Source organism: Platichthys flesus, chromosome 3, assembly GCF_949316205.1.
Source record: "Platichthys flesus chromosome 3, fPlaFle2.1, whole genome shotgun sequence".
In the NCBI taxonomy this organism is placed as follows: Eukaryota; Metazoa; Chordata; class Actinopteri; order Pleuronectiformes; family Pleuronectidae; genus Platichthys; species Platichthys flesus.
Genome location: NC_084947.1, coordinates 5,839,634 through 5,863,768, shown reverse-complemented (window position 1 = coordinate 5,863,768; position 24,135 = coordinate 5,839,634). Strand labels below are relative to the sequence as shown.

At 42.1% G+C, this 24,135-nt stretch overlaps 1 protein-coding gene across 1 annotated transcript; it reads right to left on the bottom strand.

Moving 5' to 3' along the window:
• Positions 1-513: 513 nt before the first annotated feature.
• Positions 514-17,039, bottom strand: jak2b (Janus kinase 2b). Its single transcript, XM_062381524.1, has 24 exons — positions 16,487-17,039; positions 14,312-14,552; positions 13,673-13,796; positions 13,466-13,583; positions 10,924-11,069; positions 10,148-10,439; positions 9,839-9,958; positions 9,550-9,707; positions 8,747-8,858; positions 6,854-7,040; positions 6,524-6,648; positions 6,279-6,413; positions 5,762-5,849; positions 5,205-5,332; positions 4,890-5,028; positions 4,490-4,641; positions 4,205-4,355; positions 3,699-3,835; positions 3,181-3,370; positions 2,861-2,985; positions 2,604-2,776; positions 2,238-2,355; positions 1,859-1,972; positions 514-1,544 (listed from the first exon to the last, which is right to left on the bottom strand). Exons 2-24 carry the CDS (start codon positions 14,532-14,534, stop codon positions 1,437-1,439), a joined length of 3,363 nt encoding a protein of 1,120 aa, XP_062237508.1. The 5' UTR covers positions 14,535-14,552; positions 16,487-17,039; the 3' UTR covers positions 514-1,436.
• Between the last annotated feature and the right edge of the window lie 7,096 nt (positions 17,040-24,135).

Sequence of the window (24,135 nt, the reverse complement as noted above, 5' to 3'; positions counted from 1 at the left end):
CATTAGTGAAATGTCGGACCCTGATGGGTTTCAAACAACTTGATGGCGGTTGTCAGGCAGGGAGTCAAATCAGCCTCTGAATATGTTGGATGCATGTTAATGTGTATTTAAAGACATTAAAATTTGTGGGAAAAAAATTGGTTAGAAAATAAATCAAAATTTATAACAAATTGTCCAATCAACCAAACATTTCCTCCGCTGCAGTACCTCCGCGGACCCCCTGTTGAAGACATCTGCCTTAAAAGATCAAATGCTCTGTGAAAGCGTCAAACTTGACCATCTGATAAACGCAGATATAGATGTAAGTTTACTATCTGAAGGCAGCTCCTTCCTTTTGTTTTCGGTTCTTTGTCTTTTGTAAAAAGCTCAACATGAGCTGTGTTGAGTGGAGTAATATAAAGTTTACATCAAACCAGTAACTTAATGGTCGAGACAAGACAGAAGATTTCCTTAAAATATTGTGTTGGTACATAGTTAAAAAAAGTATTTTCATATTAAAAACACAAGAAACAGTTCAACAGAACAAGGTTGAATTCAACGTCTTTATTTTTTCACACCACCTCTCACGATAAAACAGAAAACACTGAGGGATCTTTAAATCACTTTGTATGCGCTTCATTTACACTGACACCTTGATGGCAGTTCTCAAATGTAGTATTTACGATATTTTAATTTTATAAAAATTATAAAAAATTTCTGGACATATGTACACAAATATACTGTACACACACACACACACACACACACACACACACACACACACACACACACACACACACACACACACACACACACACACACACACACACACACACACACACACACACACACACACACACACACACACACACACACACACACACACACACACAGCTCTATCAGTCCATTCCTCTTCAAGACGAGAGCTAGCCCTGCTAGCTGTTTGTGCGGACAAAACACTCACTCACACGTTCACTCACTCACACGTTCACTCACTCACCCACTCACTCACTCACTCACTCACTCACTCACTCACTCACTCACTCACTCACTCACTCACTCACTCACTCACTCACTCACTCACTCACGCAGACAGAACTTGTTTGACACAAGCATCTTTAGCTTCAGAGCTGGCAATAATCTACTCAAAGTCTCCAAAACGCTTTTACTCTTCTTAAAAAAGTTAATCCAGGATGTTTGAGTGAATATCCTTCAACAGTTCCACACATCCAAGCCTCTGTTTGTTTTCTGCTGTCCACCACGCAGAGAAAAATGAAACTGAGTTGAGTGCCTTGCATAAAGGCACCTTGGCAGAAGTTTTTGAGGTGGTCCTGGTTTTGAACCATCACTCTTCCAATCACAAGCTGCTCTGGCACTCAGCACGAGAAGGAGCTGGCTTTGGCCTCTTGTCCCTTTGCCCACGCGGCTGAAGAGGAGCAGGGCACTTGGGGTGAAGTCTAGAACTCCTTACTGTCCCTGAACAGGTCGACGCGCAGGGCGAGCTCTTTGAAAGACGGACGCAAGCAGGGGTCGTTGTCCCAGCACTCCTCCATGACCTCATGGATCTGTGAGACCAGGAAGACCGATGATATGATTAGTCAAGAATTCAGAGTGGAAACAAGGAATGTCAATGTCAGGGATGTTCAGACGCTGCCTGTTTGTCAGCTAACCTGCGACTTACTGAAAGACTCGGACCCCATAAAGGAACACTCACAGTTTCCTGGCAGAATTTGTACTTTAACCTCAGCAAAGGAGGGGAATGTCAATTTATGAGTGAAAACATAAATAAGGTATCCCAACACAGGTAAACACTGTGCTGGAATATATGTAACATGTGTGTGTGTCCCTTCAGAATAAAGTCAGCAGCACACGTTCGTACCTCTGTGGGACATCCCAGGGGTTGAGGCAGCCTGCTGCCCGATTTAAGGAGTTCAATAAGGTGATAGACGATCAGCTGTCCCTGCTTATCATTGCCCATCATCGACATGAACACCTGAGGAGGAGAATGACCGCAGCCAGGACAAAGATTAGAACAAATTTTAAACAGGTAAAAATAACCTGTGTTTGCAGAGGCTCAGAACATCCGGATTGGCTCGTGTTTACAATACGTTTCCAACTCCTTTCTTTATTTCTCACAGTGGATGATAATGGGAAATGTCTCTAAATCTGCTTTGTATTAAATTGTATTCATTTTCAGACCGTGTCACTCAGGCCAAGTAGACAGTGAGTTAAGTTGAATGAACAGTGAATGAACTTACTGCAGGCGGGCTGCTCATCTTGTCGCTGTGGGTGAAGAGCTCGTAGAGCACGACTCCGAAGCTCCACACGTCTGACGCCACGGAGAACTTGCTCTCAGTCAGCGACTCAGGAGCATACCTGTAAAACACAAGGGGGTCGACTTCAACTTCACAGGACGTTTCTCAGTTTGGATCCCACAGCACAATCAAATGGAGACAGGCTATGGTTAACATCAACTTCTTTACAGGGATTTCTAGTGACAGATTATTGGATTGCTCCAGCTACTGAAGTATCATGTGGATGCTGAAGATTTCCTTTTCAGGGAGAACACAACACCACATTCAGAGCAGTAACAAGACAACAGATGATGTGCTCAGCAGTCTGACCAGAATATGGGGCTCTCTCCCGGCTCTTTGACCATGTAGTACTCTTTGTCCTGAGGCAGAACTTTGGTGAGGCCGAAATCTCCAATCTTCACCCTCAGCTCACTCTCCACCAGGATGTTTCTCGTTGCCAGGTCTCTGTGGATGTAGCGCTTACTGGACAGGTACTCCATGCCCTGTGGGGGAACAACACATCAAATATGCATCAGTGGTTCTGGTGCTCCACCGAGCGTGTTACCGGACTGGACAGAGGGACGCACCTTGCAGATCTGAGACGTGTAATGTATGAGCTTCTTGTGGTCGATCCTCTCCCTGTTTTTCATGAGGTAATCCCGCAGGCTCCCGAAAGGCAGGTATTCCATGATGAGACGGAGATTTCGTCGTCCTGAAGAAGCAAACTCATTATTTAAAGATAACAGCTGCAAATGTTTGTAGATTTTATAGCCAGATTAGTGTGATGTGCAAGTTCTGTCTGATTCTGAGTATCTAGTCGAGTACATGACTTTACAATGAGGGTTTTAATCATGGAAGACACAGGGACAGATTTACAGCAATACCAACCACACTACGTCTACTGTACCTGCACTGTAGCAGACGCCTTTATATTTAACGATGTTCTCGTGCTGCAGTGACTTCAGGATCTCGATCTCTCGCTCGAAGTCTCGTATGTGCTCTGTGGTGCTGTGCTGCAGTTTCTTCACGGCCACCACCTCTCCAGTGTTGTCCTGAAGTGGGTCATATCGACACATCTCCACACTGCCAAAGTTTCCCTGAAACACACAACATACATCAACAAGCCGCCTTTTTTTAACCCTCAAAGTCTTGCTTATATTTTGCAGTATGTATTTTTCTTCACTTTGACGATTCAAATATAACAATAATATTAATCTACCCTAATTTAATCCATATTTGCCTAAAAAAAATCCATAATATTGCTGGTTTTAGTCTCGTACCTTTTTGGGTATGTAATGTACATTTAAGATGGATAGATAGGTTTTGTTGAAATCCTCAAATAAGAGCGATTCCTTCTCTGTTCTTCCACAGTGTTGGAGCCGTGATCTCATGAAGCACAAAGTTCCTTCCCACACGTCTTCATACCTTGCCCAACTGCTGTAAGAAGATCAGGTGTCTCTCCTCAAACTGAGCTGGCTCCTGATTCTCCAAGCCCCCCGTCGACCAGGCAGAGGCCGGTGTCCTGTTCGGGAGGATGTCAACGTCCACGATCATCTCATAGTCTGAAAACAAAACAAGCATGTAAACAAAAACAAAAACTAAATGATGGGATAGCTCAAATATGAAATAAATCAACATCCCCTGAGTGAATTTGAGTCCCTCTCTTACAGATGGGTTTTCTCCTTCTTTGTAGGAGAAATAATTCCATAGAAAATACGGCACATATTAAAAAATATCATTCCTAAAGCACAGACTCAACTAAAACAGGGTTTTGTTCCCTCTCTACCAGCAGGGTATTGTGACACATCTCTGGTATTGGTGCATTGTGTAACACTAGATGCGTCTACGAGGATATTTGAGATTCAACACTGCTGTGACCTAAATTCCCTGTTGTGACACCACCAGTGGAGCTCTGTCCGGCTGGCACCTACCTGGCGTGAAGAGGCTGTGGAGGTCACGGATGACGGCGCGGAACGATGGCCTGAACGTGGGCTCGTAGTCCATGCAGCTTGTGATCAGATTGGCCAGCTCAGTCCACTTTGGGGCAGGGAGGTGGTGGTGGTCCTCGTAGAACAGGGTTTTCTACGAGACATTTCAAACACAAACTCTTTACATGCAGATTCTAAATACATGCAAATACAAGCTGAAAATGATTGCTTAAATGTCCCTGTGCAAGTAAATTACGCCAAACAGAGAAGCAGGTTTTGTTCACTTACCTTGGAGTTGTCAAGCGTTGCTAAAGGTCTCTCCCCCCCGCTGCAGATCTCCCATAGAGTGGTGCCAAAGCTCCACTTGTCTGCAGCCAGGCTCAGGCTGGCAGGCTCCTCGATACACTCAGGGGGAACCCAGGGGATCCTCTCGATCAGGACTGATCACACAGAAAAACATTTAAACTCTACATGTTCATTCAAAGCACTGACAGAGGTTCGATTGATTCAGTTTGATTTTATGCACTAATTGAACTTATTCCTATATTTTATAATATCAAACAATAAAAACATACAAGCAATTTAAGATGACACCATCTTACCGGAGTGACACTCTTTGTTAAATGGGTTGTTACTACCATCTGCTGGTTAAAGAAGTGTATCACATCGAAGCAGAGAGAAGACTCACCTTCTTTGGGCAGGACAGTGATGCTGATGCCAGGATCAGTCAGTTTGATGAAAGGCGTGCTTCCAGCCCTCCGGTCCTCCTCTCGGATCAGAAGAACATTTTTAGCGCACACGTTCCCATGGACAAGTAGCTTTTCTTCCTGCAGTTAAATAAAAGGAGATGAACGTCAGTCTCTTTCATTTACATATCTTTTTTATTAGTCAGTCTGTATTTCCATTTCTGTACCTAATTTAAGGTGTTAACATTTGAAGAATTGAAACTTGAAAATTGAATGACGTGTAAATGCATCAAATGAGACACCACAGGGATTCGTACCAGGAAGTTCATGGCCCAGGCCAGCTGCTTTGCCACTTCAAGCTTCCACAGGATGTTTATAGAACTCTTGTTCTTCTTCAAGTAAGTGTCCATGGAGCCAAACTTCCCATACTCCTGCACCATGATGTCTGGAACAAAGTATTTTATGTGAATTTTAGAATCATTTCAATAGTTATTTTCCAACATAATGTTATTATTCTTTGCAGAGGGTGTTAAACAAGACACAAGCAAGGAGCCAGAATGAAGTTTCACTCTGTAAAATGTTTTCCTGCATTAAATCCCACGTATCTCTATAGGTTTGGTCCAGATAACACTACTGTGGTTTCAGTACAACTTCTGAGCAACGCACACGTGCAGGAGAGATGTGTGACAATATCCCCCATACCTCAAGCTCACAGCAGTCGAGCATCGTAGACTTATTAATATATCATAATGACACACGCTCGCAATGGTCGTCAATTTAATGGCAAACTTTGTGAATTCTAGGACACAACATTATCCTTGTGGCAGGACACCTGGAGAGAGACGGGTCGTCCATCTCTCTGAAGCAAACTTACTCTCTTCTCCACAGACACACACGCCGTAGTTAAAGATCAGGTGCTTGTGGGACAACTGACTCATCATGCTGGCAGCTTCAAAGAAAGACTGCAGGACAAGACAAAGATAGAAACCCACATTATTAATGTCAGAGGTCGGATTCGCTCCTGCGATTTACCGAAGACAAACACAGAAGAGGGAACATCTCAAACAGGTTTTTTGTCTAAAACATAGACCCACAATTCAAAACTGCTGCGCTTGGCTTCTAATTCAGTGGAAAATGACAAAGTTAGATTATTTTCTAATTCTAAAACTTACAAATGTAATATTGATGCAAAATAAAACACAGATGGTTGCTTTCCCTGCCAATGTTGTCTTAGTCAAATTAGCCGACTGTAGCATGAAGGATACATTTCAGTTTGAACATTCACTATTTGTTACTTTATGTATCTTCATCAATCACTAATGAGTGGCTGTAAAAATCAAACCATCTCCCTGTGAATAAGACGTTTTTTGCACAGTGTCGAAGCCACACACCTCAGAGTAATTCCTCTGGGTCTGGTCCAGCACTTTCATGACAACTTCTGTTTGGTGCACTTGTCCGTAGTCCGTCAGCTCCTTGCGGACTCCTTTGAAGATCTTTGTCAATGTCCCTTGACCGAGACTCTCCATCTGACAGGGGGGGTCATTGTTGCATTGAAAATCATTAACATTCAATAAGAACATAGATGAGGAAAAATAAGTTATTTTAAGGATCCTGAAAGAATGCAACCAAAACTTACAAAGTCCAGATCTTCTTTCCTGATCTTGTGAAACACCATTTGATTGATGTTGTGTCGATGCAGTGAGGGAGACAGAGGCACTTCTGAGCCCTTGTTGCTCCGGCACACAAGCAGGCAGGACTTTTCTGATGATGGAAAAAAAAGAAAAACAATATGAAATTAAACCAGTTATCAGTTGAGTGACCAAACTCAACTGACAGAGAAACTTGAGAAACCCTGGTGTGAGCCAGAGATGGAGCCGGGGGCAAAATGCTTAGACATTAGAGGTTATTGTCGACTGAAATCTCAAAACATACACTGTGCAAATCCAGGTTGTTATGTTATGTGTACCTTTGGCGTTAGGTGGACAGCACTTGCTGAACTGGAAAATGACACTGTCTGAGCGCACAGTTTCCTTTTGGTAACAGCTGAGTAGTTCCTGAAGGCTACTGAAGTTTCTTTTGGCTCCGCTGAGGTTGAACTCCCGACTGGCAGACTTGGTTATCAGGCAGTGCTTGTATTCCACAGTGTTGAACACCTGAACGCAAGGAAGTGAGAATGGAGGGTTATTTGAGTTTTCAGATTCACTGAATCATAAGTTAGTCACAATATCAGAGAAACTCTGGAGAAACAGGAACTTCGGATCCGGTTTCACTTCTAAAATGATTAAAAAAAAGATCAAGATAAAAAAATGCTACAGGCTATTCTGCCTGGTGTGTGGCTCTCTGTCAGGGAGCTAATAGGTTTGCTGTTATCCTCTTTACACATTCAAGTACTACAAGGATTTTTATCCATACTAGCTATGTTGATAATCTGTGAAGGAAAACTGGCTTTGAGAAAAGTGTTCCAGCTACTGCAGAACCTGAGCGACCGCCTTCAGACTCTGTGGCCTGAAAACATGGCTGACACAAGCATGCCACACCCATGGGATAAAGTTTGTTGACAAATTTAGTGTCTTTTGGACGTGTAAAGGCTTTGAACCTGATCTGCTTCATCCAAACATGACTGCGTCCAGACTCCTTGGTGCCAACCCACATCATCCTCATTAAATGCCATACCAAAACAAGAACGTGTGGATAAGCGTGAAGGACAGTGCACACACAAAGAGATCTTCAGCATGTTTCTCTCCCAGCTAAAATGATCCTTTGCTTCACATCATCTAAAGCAGTCAGAAGATGTTTCTGTCCTGACCAATGACCCCCCCTTCCACCAAACACCCACCAATTCAGGATGTTCCATGTTTACCACAGGTCAAGGTGAAGGCGGGATGGCGGTTGGGGATGTAGTTTGGCGGGGAGGAGTGTGACCATGGTCGTTTACTGTCGCTGCAATTCACGATTTCGCCTGCACAGCCTCTTTATTAAGTCATGATTGCATCAATCATACGGAACTATTACACGGTTAGAGGTAATATGAATGTCTAAAGCACAAGATACTAGAGGCCTGCTTATCTTTTTTGGAAAGAAATCCTAAAAACATTGTTATATGCATTGGATGACTACCAGCACTTTTCCTGGTTAAATAAAAAAATATCAGGCGAGACACATATGAAGCCAGTCCTGTTGTTGCACTTAGGTTAGTGAAATCTTGCACATGTGTAGGAGAAGTATAACCCATGAGAAAAAAAGTCGGTGGCCTGGTCAAACACATAGGAGGCCCATTGTGAGGTTTCTTGTTGACACCTTACTAAAGAGCGGTACTGGTGCACCAACACTGGCAAAGACTTGTCCTCCAAACTTTTTATCAGTCAGACATAACAGGAGAAGAGGAGGGACTGCAGCTATTTTCTCTACACAACAAGTGACATCATGACATTGACCTGGGTGAATTACCATCACTGTTTGTACAAGAAGTCTGAGCCAATCTCATGTAACATCAGCAGATATGAGAGATGCCTGGACGCCTTTCAACTCACCAGATATGTAAATGAAGCCACTTATCACAGTATTGTAGTTACAATAATAGCAGGCTCAAGTTCATGTGTTACGATGCCAAACTAATGTTAACAAAGATTAAGGATAAATTCCTTTTGGTTTAAAAGAGAAAATCTTATCCCCCTTATGTTACATTAACTATGGCCATGTATACCTGGTTTATGGTTTATTCATTCATACAAGGGCTACTTTCAGGTGAAGCACTCACAAAACATATATTTTCTGTATTGTAAACAACCCAGAGCTACATTTCTTGAATGAGCTGGAAAGGATTTAGTGTTGCCGGCGTCCACACAGGAGTGCTACTTACCTCAACGGGGAAAGTCAGGAAATACTTGTTGAAGTCTTTCGGGCTGCATCTCAAAATGTAGAGGCCCTGCTTGTTTCCACACTTCTGAAGTCGGCTGATGGCAAACTCCATTCTGCAAAACAGCAACAACAAACAACATGCAGTGAAGGCACAACAGGTTATTGCCTGCATGTCCCAGGATATAAACACAGATCACCTTAGAAAAGCTTTTGACACTATATTTGAAAGCACTGGAGTAGGAACACCTGATTAATGTCTTATCAGTAATCATGAGGCAGCAGTGTAATTTATAAAAACATGCAGATACAGGTCAGGAGCTTCAGCTGATGTTCACATCAAACATAAGATTATAGTGAAAAAGGTGTCAGTGAGAGTCACATCACTGTTGGCGCCCGACTGGCTGGTTCGATATACTACTGAAACTGCTGATGTCGTTGGTTTTTTACTGCATATCAGATGGATGTTGTAAAAAAAATAAAAAAAATATTCAGTGGCAGTTCTGCAAATTTTTGGATGAGATAAGTCAGAATGGCCAGACTGGGCGGAGCTAACAGAAAAGCAGTGTGGACACAAATCAGAGGAGTCATCTATTAGCTCCACACTTGAGTGAGGCAGTGCTGGCGCCACAGTTTAGCACAATATGGACATTTCAATAACCAAAGGTTAAGATTAGGCTATGTGGGTTGCGTTCACATTGATTCTAATAATTATATCTATGTTTTTATTAATTCAAATTATTTTGAGGCAATACTCATACGTATTGCTTGTGTAAAAATAAAAGATTTTATGTTTTTTTTACTCACGAAATCGGGCCGTGGCAGTGAGACGCGATGACCTCCACAAGCCTCGGAGGTGCCACTTCTTTACATAGGTAGTGATGTGCGTCTGCAGTCAGCCGATAGTAGCCGTCAACCAGGGACACAAAGGAGAGCGCCTCAGACATACCGGGAAACTCCAGCTCCTGAAATGTATGAAAAACCACAACAGAGCCCAACAGGAGGATTCTGTCAGACATGATGGTGCAAAAAACTGACATCATATCATAGTTTTCTTCAAACATTAGACAGATAGAGGTTTAAAGAGTGAAATTACCATAGTCTTTCCATCCTGTGTGTTGATGGTGACCACCCGACCCTCAGTAGCGCCCTCCTTGTTCGCCAGTTTGATGCTGATGTCAGTGACATCTGGGAAATCAGAAAAAGTCTGCAGCTCCTGGACAAACAGGGAAACAAAAACTTACCACTATGTTTTTGTGTAATCAAGCCCAACACTCCATCTTAAAACAAGTATTTCGCTGTCGCCAGTTTCCTGTCGACGTTTTATACTGTTCTGAGATAAAGTCAGTGAAAAGTCGAACATGTTCATTAAAATACAGCAGAAAACGTGGATGACTGCACAAACCTCATCAGAGTCTTTCAACTTCTCTCGACACCACTGGACGCCAGTGTCTGCTGCCACCAGGATGAAGACCTGTCCCCTCTTTAGCTCCCTGACCTCAAAGGTCTCTGTGTAGAAGCCCTTCTCCAGGGCCTCCATGCTGATGAGGTACTTAAGCTTGAGATCCCGCGCTGTGGTCCGACACTGACTGAACTGCTGAATGAAGCGCTTGAAGCGAAAGCGGATTCTCTTACGTGTGAGGAAGTTGCAGTCCTGGATCTGAGCTCTCATGTCCTTTGGCAAAAAGGACTTGTAACTGGAAGAGATTCAACAGAGTTTTTGTTATGAGCATCGAACGAGACGACGTAACTCCTTACCAAATATAAATATATGTAATTCTTATTTTGAATGCTGTGTTAAATACAATTATTAGCTTGAATGTCATTAAATGGAATGGAATGGAAGAATGGAGATTCATTTTCAAAAGCTTGGATGGTGTCACATTTTGAGAGCTCTCATTAATTGATGTTTACTCATATTGAACTGATTTAAAGCATAACGGGGCTCATTTAAGCAAAATTTCTGTATGTTAAGACATGATCAGATAAAATGTTTCAGAGGTTTGAGAACTGTTTTAATGAAAAAACTAAACTGAGTGTTACTAAAACAAATTCGCTAATATTCCTCAAACTAAGGTACCAAAAAGTTTTGTGTTTGCAACAGAGAAAATGTGATTATCAATTTGCACCATTGCATCATTAGCAGCTGATGATTCCATCTCTGATAAAAAGCATGTGTACCTTGTAGTGTGATAAATGTCCAGCGGCGACATCTGTCTTTCCTTGGCTGTCCTCGTCATATCGAGTACAGCCAAGCCGAGGCACTCTTCCTGAGTCTCATGGGAGTTTGGGATCTTCACCGAGCCGTTCACAAAGTCATTCCTCCACTGCACAGAGACGATGAGAGCAACACATTGGACTCAGCACTTAGGGTGTGTGGAGATGTGTTGGAGGAGTCACTTGTATGATGTTGCACTTAAGTAGAATGTGTGCACAACCTTGTGCTCGTATAAAGTACCACAGTCAGATTCCAGGAATATTCTTCGACCGCTGCCACAATATCAAAGTTTGGGATATCATATTGATTTTTAACTACTTTTTACCATTGGAAATGGGTAAACCCTTGTTATATTTAATTGGTTTGGGCTTTTGCCAACTGAGAAGATGGTTGGCGTAGCCGCTCATCAATATTGACTGATTGTGCAAGTGGATAACGTAATGTTAATTGTTGAGCTCTGACGCTGAATTTTTGCTCCCTCAATCCCAAAGAAACAATTTTTTTTAAGATTTCAAAATGCTCTTCCTGTGGAGATAAACTTAGTACCTGCAACTAAAAGAAACTAACGGTGAAGCAATGCATTTCAACCAGTGCGATTAGCTATCCACCTAATTTGCTTCGAATATTTCCAGACTTCAACCAGTGCTGCTGTAGCAGCTGAAGCAGTGAGGGAGGGTCAGGAAAGAATAACTGCAGCTTATAATGTGAGAAATGTAGGAGAGGAGGAGGACAGCAGCCAACATGCTGCTGTGACAGAGCCAGCTAGTGGAGAAGCAACAGGTGGGATTGACAGCAAGAGCCGAGGCTGAGCAGTGAATACACATTATATTGTGTGTACATATATATATGATATATATCCCACCGCCTTTTCCAGCCACCACCACAAATTTAATTCAATTCTGTGGGAAACACTGCTTCTACCTGCATGTCACAATAGCAGTTCCTTATCACGAACCCAGAGACTCTGCTCTAGATTACACAGTGAGGAATTCAACATCACCACAACACAAGATCTGAACAGCTGTCTGAAGTGAATGCGTAGTGTCTCAATGGTTGCTCACACACATTGTGCTACACCCCAAAATGACCCCCGCAGCTGCGCTTCCCTTCTCCCATTCAGGCTTTTCCTCCGACACACCGAGGCAGATTTCCACGGGCGTAATTCCACATAATCCTTTAGTTCACTCAGATGCCACGTGGAGCATTTTGTTCCTTCTGTCCTACACAGATATATCTATTGTTGGTGCCATGAGGGGTAACAAAAAAAAAGTCATTACAACAAACTGTCAACAGAAAGACAGCATAAAGGAAAATGTTCAAACTACATAAAATTCCTCTTTAGCATCTTTTGGCCTTTAAGGCTTTTATAGAGCCAAATAACTGGTCATCCAAGGTCAGACTGACCTGCTGGGGAGCCCATGGGCAAACTATCACTCCATGTGGACCCATGTAATCCCTAATAACATATATCATGGCTGCTAACCAACCATGTTGAAGATCAAGCACCATCCTCACTCACTATGTGAAAGTTTACTACAGTTCCAGCTGCAAGGAAGACCCATACTTCAAACCCCTGCCCTACTGGAGACTGGAGGCTCATCTCATTCCAATTATGCTTTGGACAAAGAGAGGGAAGTTCCTTCATAAATCAACTGATGCCAACATTGATTCAAGACACACATTCCTAGTTAGTGACTAAACTTGTAGAACGGACAACAATAGTGAGTCCGTTCCCAGCTGCTGCAACATCTGGCCAACATGGAGCTGTGCCCTACACATTCAATCTGGGTATCCACTTGGCCAAAGATTACTTCATGGAGTCCCCCAAGGAGATAACCACTGAGTACTAAGGTTTTCACCTGGGACACTCAAACTGAACCCGGAGTAGAAACAGTTACTGACCCTGTCCATAGTACTGTGTTATGGCCATTTGGTTTGGAGTGGGGTAATGTCCTTTAGGTGAGGTACAATAAACGCCAGGCTGTGATGCTAGAAAGAGTGAAAAAAGTTTCCCCGTTGCCGAAGCTGCTTCCCACCACTGCAAATCCCATCTCTTCCTAACAGGAGGGACCAAGGATTTTGTTCTAAACAAACTATGATCCGTTAAACTTTTGTTACAGAAAAAAGCCTGGAGATAAACACAAGGACACATGTTGGTGCCAACTACTGGCAAAGACGCTCTTTTGTTTACAACTAATGATGGAAAACCTTCTAACATCTCCTATCCATCACACATGAGGTTGAACAAATGAAAAGTACCAGTTTTAATGTTGAAATCTTTCTTTCTCCGTGTGCAATGTTTTAAATATTCATTTCCAAAGAGGAGATTGGACCTAATCCGCAGGTAACAAACAGTTCACTCTGCACGACTATCAATGATGTGAGCTACATGTTCTCTAACTGATCTGCAAGGCAACATACACACATAAACTGATAATCTGATCTGCACTCATTTCCAACCAGTACACGTATAATAAAAGAGTAGCTGTATAGTGAGGTTCTTACCTGAGAGAAGAGGTAGGACATAACAAAGTCATCAAGCACAGGGCTTTCTGACCCCTTGGCAACACCGTGCCGATATGCTCGGGATGCTCCACCACTGTACCAGCCAGGGAAGTAGTACCTGTGGAATATGGTCATGAAGAAAATCCATTAAATCCCAAAGGATATCATAATTTTAAATGTTTTAATAGATACTAATGAGACAATAACCTTATTCTGAAAAACACATCTTCCGAGGCCGATTCGTTGAGCTGAAAGATGTGGTTTGGTGAAAACCACAAGCAGTCGCTCTCTCGGTAGAGGCCGAACAGGCTGCAGTACAGAGGTGAAATACCTGAAGCAGATAAAGAATGAGGATTATATTCCAGCTTCAGGGGCCTCTGCACACATTGTATTAATTCAGGGGGGAAATTATTCTTCACAGCACACATTAGAAAACAAATTGTTTCAAGTACTAACACAGGTGAACAGAGGGTCAATGAAGAATATGTAAAATGTCATCTCTGTTTGGTTTATCCCCAAACACATAACATACAACACCACAGACATGCAGGCTGGGCCTGGCTCTGCTCTGTGTATTAGTTGCATCACACTTATATTGACTCTTAAATTGTGCACAAAATAAAAAACACAGAGCAGAGCAAATCAAAGCTTCCATATTTACACTAATACTTCAAGTAAAGAAAGTTGGACAGACTGTCAACAAAGCCTGGAGATGACTGAACAACCCAACGATTTTTTCACTGATAGGTTCTCACTGTGGCCTCTTGATAACCTTATCTTGGGACTTATGCCCCGAGTTACATAAAACACATGAATGTGGATGCTTCACGCAGGCTGAGTACTCACTGCATGCCTTGGCTGCGTCTATACACAGCTCTTCAGCCACATAGTCCCCAGGTGGGTAGCTGAGCAGGCTGCAGTCAACCCCTCCCTGGCCGCTGTGGTAGAAGTGAAGCCTCAGAACAGCGGCGGCCGGTCTTGTGTCTGGAGAATCCCGGTGGGCGTTCCCGTTTTGGTGCACCACAGGGAATGTCTCGGTCACAGTGTCCATGGCGAGCTGCGAGGCCATCAACAACACGCATTGAACCTACAATCAGTTAAATGGAAAATGTCAGCGGTAATAATGATTTTTCTTACTGAAGACGGGTGATTTTTAATATCATGACCAAGAAACATGTTCTGTTATCAAAATTAAAGTATTACGTAAAGCTGCAGCACTGAGGAACCATTGTTTGCGAACAGTTATAACATCTGTAAATCTATTTAAAAATTGGTTACTTGCAACAACAAATTCAAATGTTTCACTGTAAAGAAAATAATTACATGTTTAACCTTTAGCTAAATTAGTGTTAATCAAGTATTAAGTGTATAATTGTCTTCTTCATTTACTACGATGAATACATTCATACATGCGATTCTCAGTTGGAGGTGTAGAATCTTTGGACTGTGCAGAAGCAAAGAAGAATATTTAGAACCCTTATTTCTGCAGCTTCTCTTTACTTAAGCCCCACTTCCCATAACTTAAAGACAGTGTTATATCAAGGTTCTAACATATTTAAGGATCCAAGCTTACATAGGCAATCTCATTGCTTTTTTCAACGTTGAACTTGCAAATTAAAATGCTTAAATTATGGAAATTCCCCCTGGAGTTAACGTAAGAAGGATTAAAATAAAAATTCATAAATAGTCAACAACCTGTTTACTTAAGTTTTAAATCACAGTGGAAAGAAAACTACATATCTTTCTGTGACGCAGTAAATCAGGATATAAAAATATCCCAAATGATTACAACTACGCTATGGTTAAATAATACCGTAGAGAATATTGCACAACTGTAAATATTTGTAAAGACACTAGTGGGAAAAAGAAGAAGTCCAGGTTTCTATGGACACTGCCGAGACAAAACTTGTTGTCCAGGGACTTCAGCACACGTCCCAGTGTCTTGGCTGAAGGACAAAAAGGAAAAGTGGAGCATTCAGATGTTCATGTGTCATGTTCTTGACTCGAGGGGCCGATGAAGACTCTCCTCAGCAGCTGTACTGTGTTTTATATTCATACTCAGTTTAAAGGAGTGGACAGATTGCTCCTTTTATTGTGACATGAATAAATCTTTTCTTGTGATCCGTGTTCACCCGGATTCACAGTGACGAATCATCCGAAGAACATAAAAAGGACTTCAGGGGCTGAATGAGATCATTTTTGGTCAATAATTATTTAACAGATCATATCCGGTAGCGTTGCGGGCGAGAAAATGTCAGACAATGTGTGAATTGTCAACAGTGATTCAATACACAACAAAATCAAACAACTAAAAAGAAGCTGTGGGCCATTAACCGTATGTCAATCAACCACTGTTTAATGGACCAATCGATTATTATGTGTTAAATCCAAACACTACACTGAAACATGGAATATTATATTTGATGTAATGACATTTCTCCCTGAAAAAAAATTAAGAGAAAGAGGATATGAAACCTATGACATGAGTGAACTTCTGCAAAAACACAACCCCATCTCTTTACAGTGACCTAGATATAATGAACATAAATACTTCTGGTTTGCAGTAGCATCGATTAGAAAACACATGTTGCATGACCTACTTTCTGAAAAAAAGATAACACAACACCTGATGAGTCTGGGAAGACGACTTCCTGACTGTCAAATCAAATGTACACATATTGTTTAAGGTGTCTGTTGATTTGTAGTTAAACCGGATGTTCCTATAACCCCCACATTGTGCATTTAGCTCCGGACAAATGTCAGAGACTTGGCCGCGGACATGAAACTCATCCAGGCCGGGATCCGGGGGAGCTACCGCTAGCTATAGCTTCCATAGATTAACTTCACGCTAGCGGCTTTACACACCCACCCACCCGGGTCGGCTCGCTTGAATTACCGGTGTAACCACATGCATTCTTACAACTTGCTCCACTCGCGGTCGGGGTCCGAGCTCGTGCACGTTGACACCACGGAGCCGCGGAAGCTGCGAGCGAATCGTTACCGAGTTTTTAAAACACTTACTTCGGTGCTTGTGTGAGCCCAGACGTGCGGCTAGCTAGCTCGCTGCTAGCCTCCTAAGCTAGCGCAGCGGCCAGGACGGGAGAGTTTGACAGCTGGGGCCGGGACACCGCCGCTCGCTCGCCCCCTCGCTGATCAGTGTTCAGCGCGCCTGGCTGGCCACAAAACAGCGTGTTTAAGGTTAAAATCCACCCGAGGGAGCATCGTCCGCGTGCCCATGTCGCACTCAGCCCACCGGCCTGCTGCACAAGCGGTCCCCGGTCAGCCCCGCGTCGCCCATCTCTCTCCGGAGGAACTTCAGCAGTCTATCTTGTCAATCTCGTAACTTCGGCTAACGCTAGCTATGAGCTAAGCAGCGCTCCGCTAGCACCCGACTCCTCCGCGCAGGCTTCACTTCATCAGCGGGGAGGTGGTGTCCTGGAGCCGGGACGTGTGGCTACAGCCGCGGGGACAGTTGCATTATTGTCGTGTTACATTATTAACGAGACCAACTGAGGCAGAGGAGCCGCGGGTTCGAGCCCGAGTCAACAAACCAGCCCCTAATGCCGCCTTCACGTCCTGCCGGAAATGTCACAATTACACACAGAGACAGAAAAAAAAAAAGAAAAAGGAAAGGAGTCAGTTGTGCAGAAAAAGTTTGTGTTACTGTTGAATTGTGTTGCAACTGCAAATATCCACATTAAGGAAGATGTGTACTTCTGTTTGTTGAGGGAAACTGTGGAATTCTCTACATTTTTTTATTATTCAACGTAAGAACATCTATAAAGATAAAATGATTTGTTATATGATTTGTGAAGAGAAAGGAAATAAAAAAAAGGAAGGAGAATCTGTTATTTATTACTTTTTTCATTTATAGCATTTGTATAATAGTAGTGTTTTGTTAGGACATGTTTTGGATAACACTCACCTGAACCAACTTACCCATACTACTCTACACTTAACTACACAATACTATACTGCACTACACTATACTATACTACACTATACTATACTTCACTACACTAAACCATACTACACTATTCTACACTATACTACACTATGCTATACTATACTATACTATACTACACTACATTATACATTGAGATATTTAGAAGGACAATATACACACAATTTCAAAATAACATTAAGTATAGAAACTGTACATTATAACTTCCTTTGCTGAAATAGATAGACAAATACATTTTCTTTTGGTATATTAATCATTTTTTGAACTGGTGTGGATCTTTTACTGACCTCAACAAATGCACATGTGAAACTGATGTTAAGTCAGACAGGGCTCTACTAGGCAATGGTCACATTACACAGACTTTTAAAAAACATTACTTTGAAAAAAAGGAACAACTGGGTAAGTGGGTGGTGTAGTGGTTAGAGACACACTTCTCCAGTATGATGGGTAAACAATCTTCAATTCTTGTAGGACCAAGTATGGGAATCTGCTTTGACCTCTTTGGTCTGATTGTGGACGTGGTGCTCTCACTCATCTCCCCAAAGGGAATAATCATATAGGCAGAATCCTGGGGGACACCCTGCATCCCCCTGAACCCAAAGCCTCAGAATACGGGTGTTGAGTTGGTCTGTAAACAAAAAGACCTTGGAGGCTTTTACTGACTCTTTATTTCGACTGCCTTGTAAGTGTAGATTTTCTCACCAGTTCATCTAAAAGCCGTTGAGCTGAGGTCATGAGTCTGTGCAGGCTGGTCAAGTTTTCCAAGCACAGCTGGGAAAAGCATTTGCTCACCTACCTCGGCACAAGGGCATTGTTTTGTTGACACAGGAAATGGTCCAACCCAAAGTGTTAGGACAAAGGTGGATGTAAACTACCTTCCAAAACAACAGTTCACAACCTGGGGTTTGAAAAGTTGTTGTGTGGTGGTCATGGGATGTTTTCTTTCTTCCAGACTTGTCTCTTGTATCAGCTACGTGAGGCTTTACTGTGCTATCTATATGCATGTTAACCTTTAGCAGGTATCGTTATAATGTTGACTCTATCAAATGGCCTGTATTTATATAGGGAGGAAATTTGGCTCATTCATTTATTATGATGAATACATTCACACATACAATTCTCAGTGGGACGTGTCGAATCTTTGGACTGTGCAGAAGCAAAGCAGAATATTTAAAACCCTTATTTCTGAAGCTTCGCTTTACTTAAGCCCCACTTCCCTTAACTTAAAGAAAGTGTTATACAAAAGGGAGTTTTCTTTACCCTTCACTGTCGGCAAGTGTGAGGTCTTAACCTGAAGATGTAAAGTGCCTTGAGGAAATGTATGTTGTGATGTGGTGCTGCACAAATAAGCCTGAATTGAATCCAGATGGTTGAGGTGGTTCGAGCATATAATCAGGATGCCTCCTGGGCACCTTCCGCTGGAGGTTTACATATCTGATCTGGCCTGGAAACGCATCGGGATCCGCCAGGAAGAGGTGGGAATCGTGGCTGAGGAGAGGGATGTGTGGAGTACCCTGTTTGGCAGGCGACCTCTGCGAGCCAAGCCTGGATAAGTGGAAGACAATCGACAAATGAATGAATCCAGATGGGGCAATCTGTACCTGTTGTGACAATCTGTCTGACTGCTGTTAAGACATTTCACTCAAAACCACAAAGCCGAGGAGGCATCTGACGCCAGGACATTAGGACATCATATCATCTTCAGAACCTTGAATGTTGTGCCAATCCATCAAGCGCATCCTGGGATGAATACTTTGACATCCTGGTTGTATCAAATGAAAAGTCAGAAGAACACCAAGGTTATATCCCCTGCTGCTACAAATACAAAAAAGTTTAATGTGAGTCCATCCAAAAGATTTTTCTGTCTGGATTGACGAACGGACCGAAATGCCTTGAGCCGTGGCCTGAACAAAACGACAGGATAAATTCAAAATATCTCTAAATGCAGGAGCAAGGATTCTCCCTCATGGGTGACATACTGATCACCTGCTGCAAGGAAAACATTTATATCCCTTTGGTGAAGCCCACAGCTTAGCAGACGACACACACACACACACACACACACACACACACACATGAATAAGGAGAGTCCTGAGGCATTCAGGTGTCACTCGTCCTTGCTGCCTCACACACAGGAACGTGGGGGAGTGTGTTCTGCTCGGTTCTGCTCTAACACCTATCCCCAGAGTGGATCTAAAGCAGAATCACAGCCGGGTTGCCCTCGGCAGAGAGAGGAGACGGAGGATGGAGGAAGAAAAATGAGACAATACGAGAGCGGGAGGCAGGGGAGGGTGTTGAAAAGAAAGAAGAAGAAGGAGGACGAGTGGAGGAACTGAAAGAAAGAGCAGAGGACAACAACAAGGGAGGGGTTGTGGACAAAAAGGGAAGTTAGAAGGGAGAGAAGGATTTGAAGAAGAGCAGCATAGTGCTCTTGAGCAGCAACTTCTTTTTAAAGTGTTTTTGATGGTGTCATTACTTCTCTTCTTCAAACAGTGTCAGCAACAACAAGCTGTGTCATAATCGATATCCTTGAATTCCGAGTTAATATCTGAAAGAAAGAAAGAATACATGACTCATCGTCTTTGCCAACTTCCAGCTGGAGAGTTCACATCCACTGGGTGATTGATCAATTCATAGCATGGGGACGAGGAAGAAGATTTTATAAAACACCACGTTACACACTTAATCCACAGGTCGGTGGTGTTGATGGTCTCTGATGTGGTGATGGGTCATTTGACAAGCTTTTTTAGCCAGGTTTGAATCCAGCATCCCACTTCCTCACCACGGTGTAATACGCAGCGGCCTCTCCTCCGGCTGCCGGCTTGAGTGATAAGCAGTTAAGAGCAAGGTATTGGATGACCATGTTCTCAGACGGGGAGACTTGCCAATTTCAATTACCTTATGTAGAAATATTATAAAAGTTATTTACTCTCTGTTTATACATTCATCTCCTTCGACCTTGCATCAAAAACGTATGAAATATCCACTGTATGGTGACTTTTGTGAGCCACCATCCGTTCCTAAGCTCTGCTACTGTGTTGTTTTCTCTATGTGTTGTTGGACATTTGTGTTGCTGCTTTTTCATTAAAGGACTTGCTCAACAAATTATCATTGTTAATACACTCAGTGCAGAGAGTGGAAAAAGACAGCTAACATGCTCCACCCCATAACAGCATGAATCGTTTTTCACATTTCCATCTGTGTTTGGATTAACAAACAAGTTGCAACACATACGTCTGTGAGACTGGGATGTGCTGGTTTGGTGGATTATTGAACTTTGCAGAGAGCCAGGCCAGCAGAATCTTTCCACACCAATGTCAACATTGCACCATTGATACAATGACAAAAAATTAAAAATAGATATTTTGACCGGAAACAGCAGAAACTTCAAAAGGTGAAAAAGTAAAAAAAAAGAGCTACCAGCACCTCTGCAGCTCAATAATGCAGATGTTATGTGTCTTTTAAATCTGTTGACAAACCAAAGTGTAATAACAGTGTTTATAATTAACACAGCCAATAAACCCTGTTCTTAACTCTGACCGAATGGTTTCTTCTTGTTTCTCCGTCAAGTTTCCTTTTAGTTTCTGATTAACCCTGTGAATAAGGGTGCAAAGGGTTGCCATCCATATGATTAACCACTAGATGGCGCTACAGGCACACGCCTCACATAGAGAGGACAGCTGTGCATGAAGGGCGACATGAAGAACATCTGAGAAAAAAAATGGATCGAGGAGGAGAAGAGGAAAAAGTGCGAGTGATGACGAGATAAAAAAAAGAGAAAAGAACAGAGATGAAAATGTTCTTCTCTTGGTCCCCGGAGGTTTGAATAGTCTCCAAAGGTTTTCCAGGCCTGGAAGTCACCACCTGCGTCTCTCTCTCTCTCTCTCTCTCTCTCTCTCTCTCTCCCTCTCTCACTCACTCACTCATGTCCTGATGCCAGACTCTGTAATTTCTTGTAGAAAGTTTATATATTGGTCCTTTTTGTCCGTTCTTAGTTTTCCTTTTGTTGAAAACTTGTTAGGGTGCATCATGGTCCCTTGTGGAAACAGATGTGCATTTGTCAAACTAAGGACAAAGAACCAAAGCTGATGCTTGAGATGTTGCAATTCCAGAATATTTTATCTACTTAAGAAAAGTAATTAACTGCACTTTATCATTCAATTTAGTAAATAAGGAAAACAGCTGCTCTCTCAGGATGGACTAATTTCTTTCACATTTTTAAACAACACTCACCAATAAGAGAAAGTAACAGTGACTTGTTGGAGAGGGGTTTGCAAAGTGATGACAAATGGACTTCACTCCAAATTCTCATCATGTTTCAAGTGTGTATAATGGAGACGATATGAAACAGTTCATCATAAATCAAACTCTTATCCTCTTCAGGAAATTATAGAAACAAGTTCAGAAAAACCATCAATTTGTAGTTTGACCTTATTTTTCCTCAGTAACACTTAAGAAGACGACAACTTTATTCCTGTTTAATGACGTGAGCGTTAACAATGACCCACAAAATGACATGATTTCACTGCAGAAAGGATTGATATCTGCTCGATACACTTCACCAGACCTTCACTGTTGGTCTCGACTTAGCCCTTATAAAAGTGTTCCTATTTTATTGAAGATGTGGATTTTGCATTAGGTTTTTGTTTGATAAAAAAAAAAGAAGCCTATTCCCTATATAAAAAAATCATAATTTTCCCCTGTATGTGCGTTGAAATTCTGTTTGTTTTTGTGTTGCCAACACTTGCCTTTTAGGTCTGCAGACATACAAGTGGAAATAGTAGTTTCATTTCAAGAATGGACAACTAAGGAGAGAAGACGCTGTTCCAAAAGAAAATCCTCAGACCCAGACCTATGCTTTTTTTGATCCATGATAATGTCAACGACAGTTCATTATGGACCTGGACATAATCTCCTCTCTGTATCTCTACCTGTCTCTCCTTATCTGTCTCTCACACGTCAGTACAGAGGTTTGTATTTCTGTATTTGTGACGACCTTTCCTTAACTCCAATCCTTACTTAACCTGTTCCTCAAGGATTAACCCACACAAACATCCAAAATGTCCTCGCGGGCCAAAGATGTCCACACTCACCAGGTCTATGTTTCAAATTGGCCGTCACAAAGGTAGAAACACCCAAAAGAACAGGATATGTGAAGCGACTCGGTCAGGCCGAGCTGGGAGGCACAATTATGAGTAGGTGCCGTCTTGACCCTCTATCTGCCAACCAATCAAATTGAATGATGATTATCAAATGAGCGATAAGCTCCTTAAAGTTATTTTATTTAACTTTCTCTTTTTCACCAGCGAATCTGTTTGCCTTTCTTTTTAATTCCCCTGCTCCAGTATCTTCCTCTGTGCATTTCTAGAATCTCCTCCCATCTCTTTTTCATCTCTCATCCTCTCTCATTTGGTCTTTCCCTCAAATAGCTCCAAATCCTTTGCTGCAACTTAGATTTGACTTAGCATTGCTATGTCACAGTTGAGTTTAACCTTTACAGTCCAGCAAGGGTTGCGTATTAAATATTGTTTATCAAAGTTATGAGATTCTGAGTGTAGAAAATCACGTTTTGCAATAAATCAATAACATTTAATTATGAAATGAAGGAGCCTATAGCAGGAATAATGCGGGAAATTTGCAATTCTAGTTGATGTAATTTACAGAAAAAATGCAAACCAGTTGTATAATGTATAATATCTGAATATCTGTTATTAAAAATAATTGACACAAGCTCAAGTATACGTTTTGGCCAGTAGAGTCCAGCCCCTTTCATTTTCTAATACAGATATCAATAGAATATTCTATTTGATTAAAAATATGTTGTATATGTTTCAGAGGCTGAAAAATGATAATTTTAATAGTTATATTTTAAGCTGTTCTTGGTGAATGGATAATAATTCACAATATATATCATATAGAAAATCTGTGATCACCACATGTCACATTTTCTCATGCCACTCAACAGGGGACTGACTAGAGTCCCACAAAAGAAACGACACATGTCTCCTGACGGCATCACAAATGAGGTAAAAGGTATTTGTCATCTGGAATGATCTTCATATTTTGTCTGGCCTGTGCATCTGAGAAGGGGCACCTCAGCGTGAGTGATGATGTTTACGCCACATCATTAGCTTTCAATGAAGCAAAATGCTAAACTGTTTCAGGAGGGTCAGTGCACAGCAGAGGAGTCTGTGGAAAAAGATGTGCTTTCTGGCAGGAGGACGAAGTGTGTGTGTGTGTGTGTGTGTGTGTGTGTGTGTGTGTGTGTGTGTGTGTGTGTGCGTGTGTGTGTGTGTTGTGTGTCTCACTGTGGGGGACGGAAGTCTTTATCCACAGTCACTCCACAGAATAAGTAATTTGTTGACTCATTTTTTGGAAAATAAAACGACCACATTTCAGGGTTGATTTAAAGACATTTTTCACGAGGGATTGAGGTTAGAGTTCCTTCAATCACGGTTAAGGTCAGGGTGAACTTTCAGTCAATGAATGTAAGTCAATGCAATGTTAGAGAGAGAGTGAAGAAAAGTTTGTATAGTCCATTACCTTCCATCTTTGTGTGCCATTTTGTGTGAATGTGTATCCTTTAAATGACACAAGCACCAAACGTGAATTTTTAATGAAGCCCTTTATTGCCCTTCCAGGAAATAACTCAATGGGTTTTAGTTGCTCTAACACCAACTGTACTTTAATTATGAGGTAATGAAGC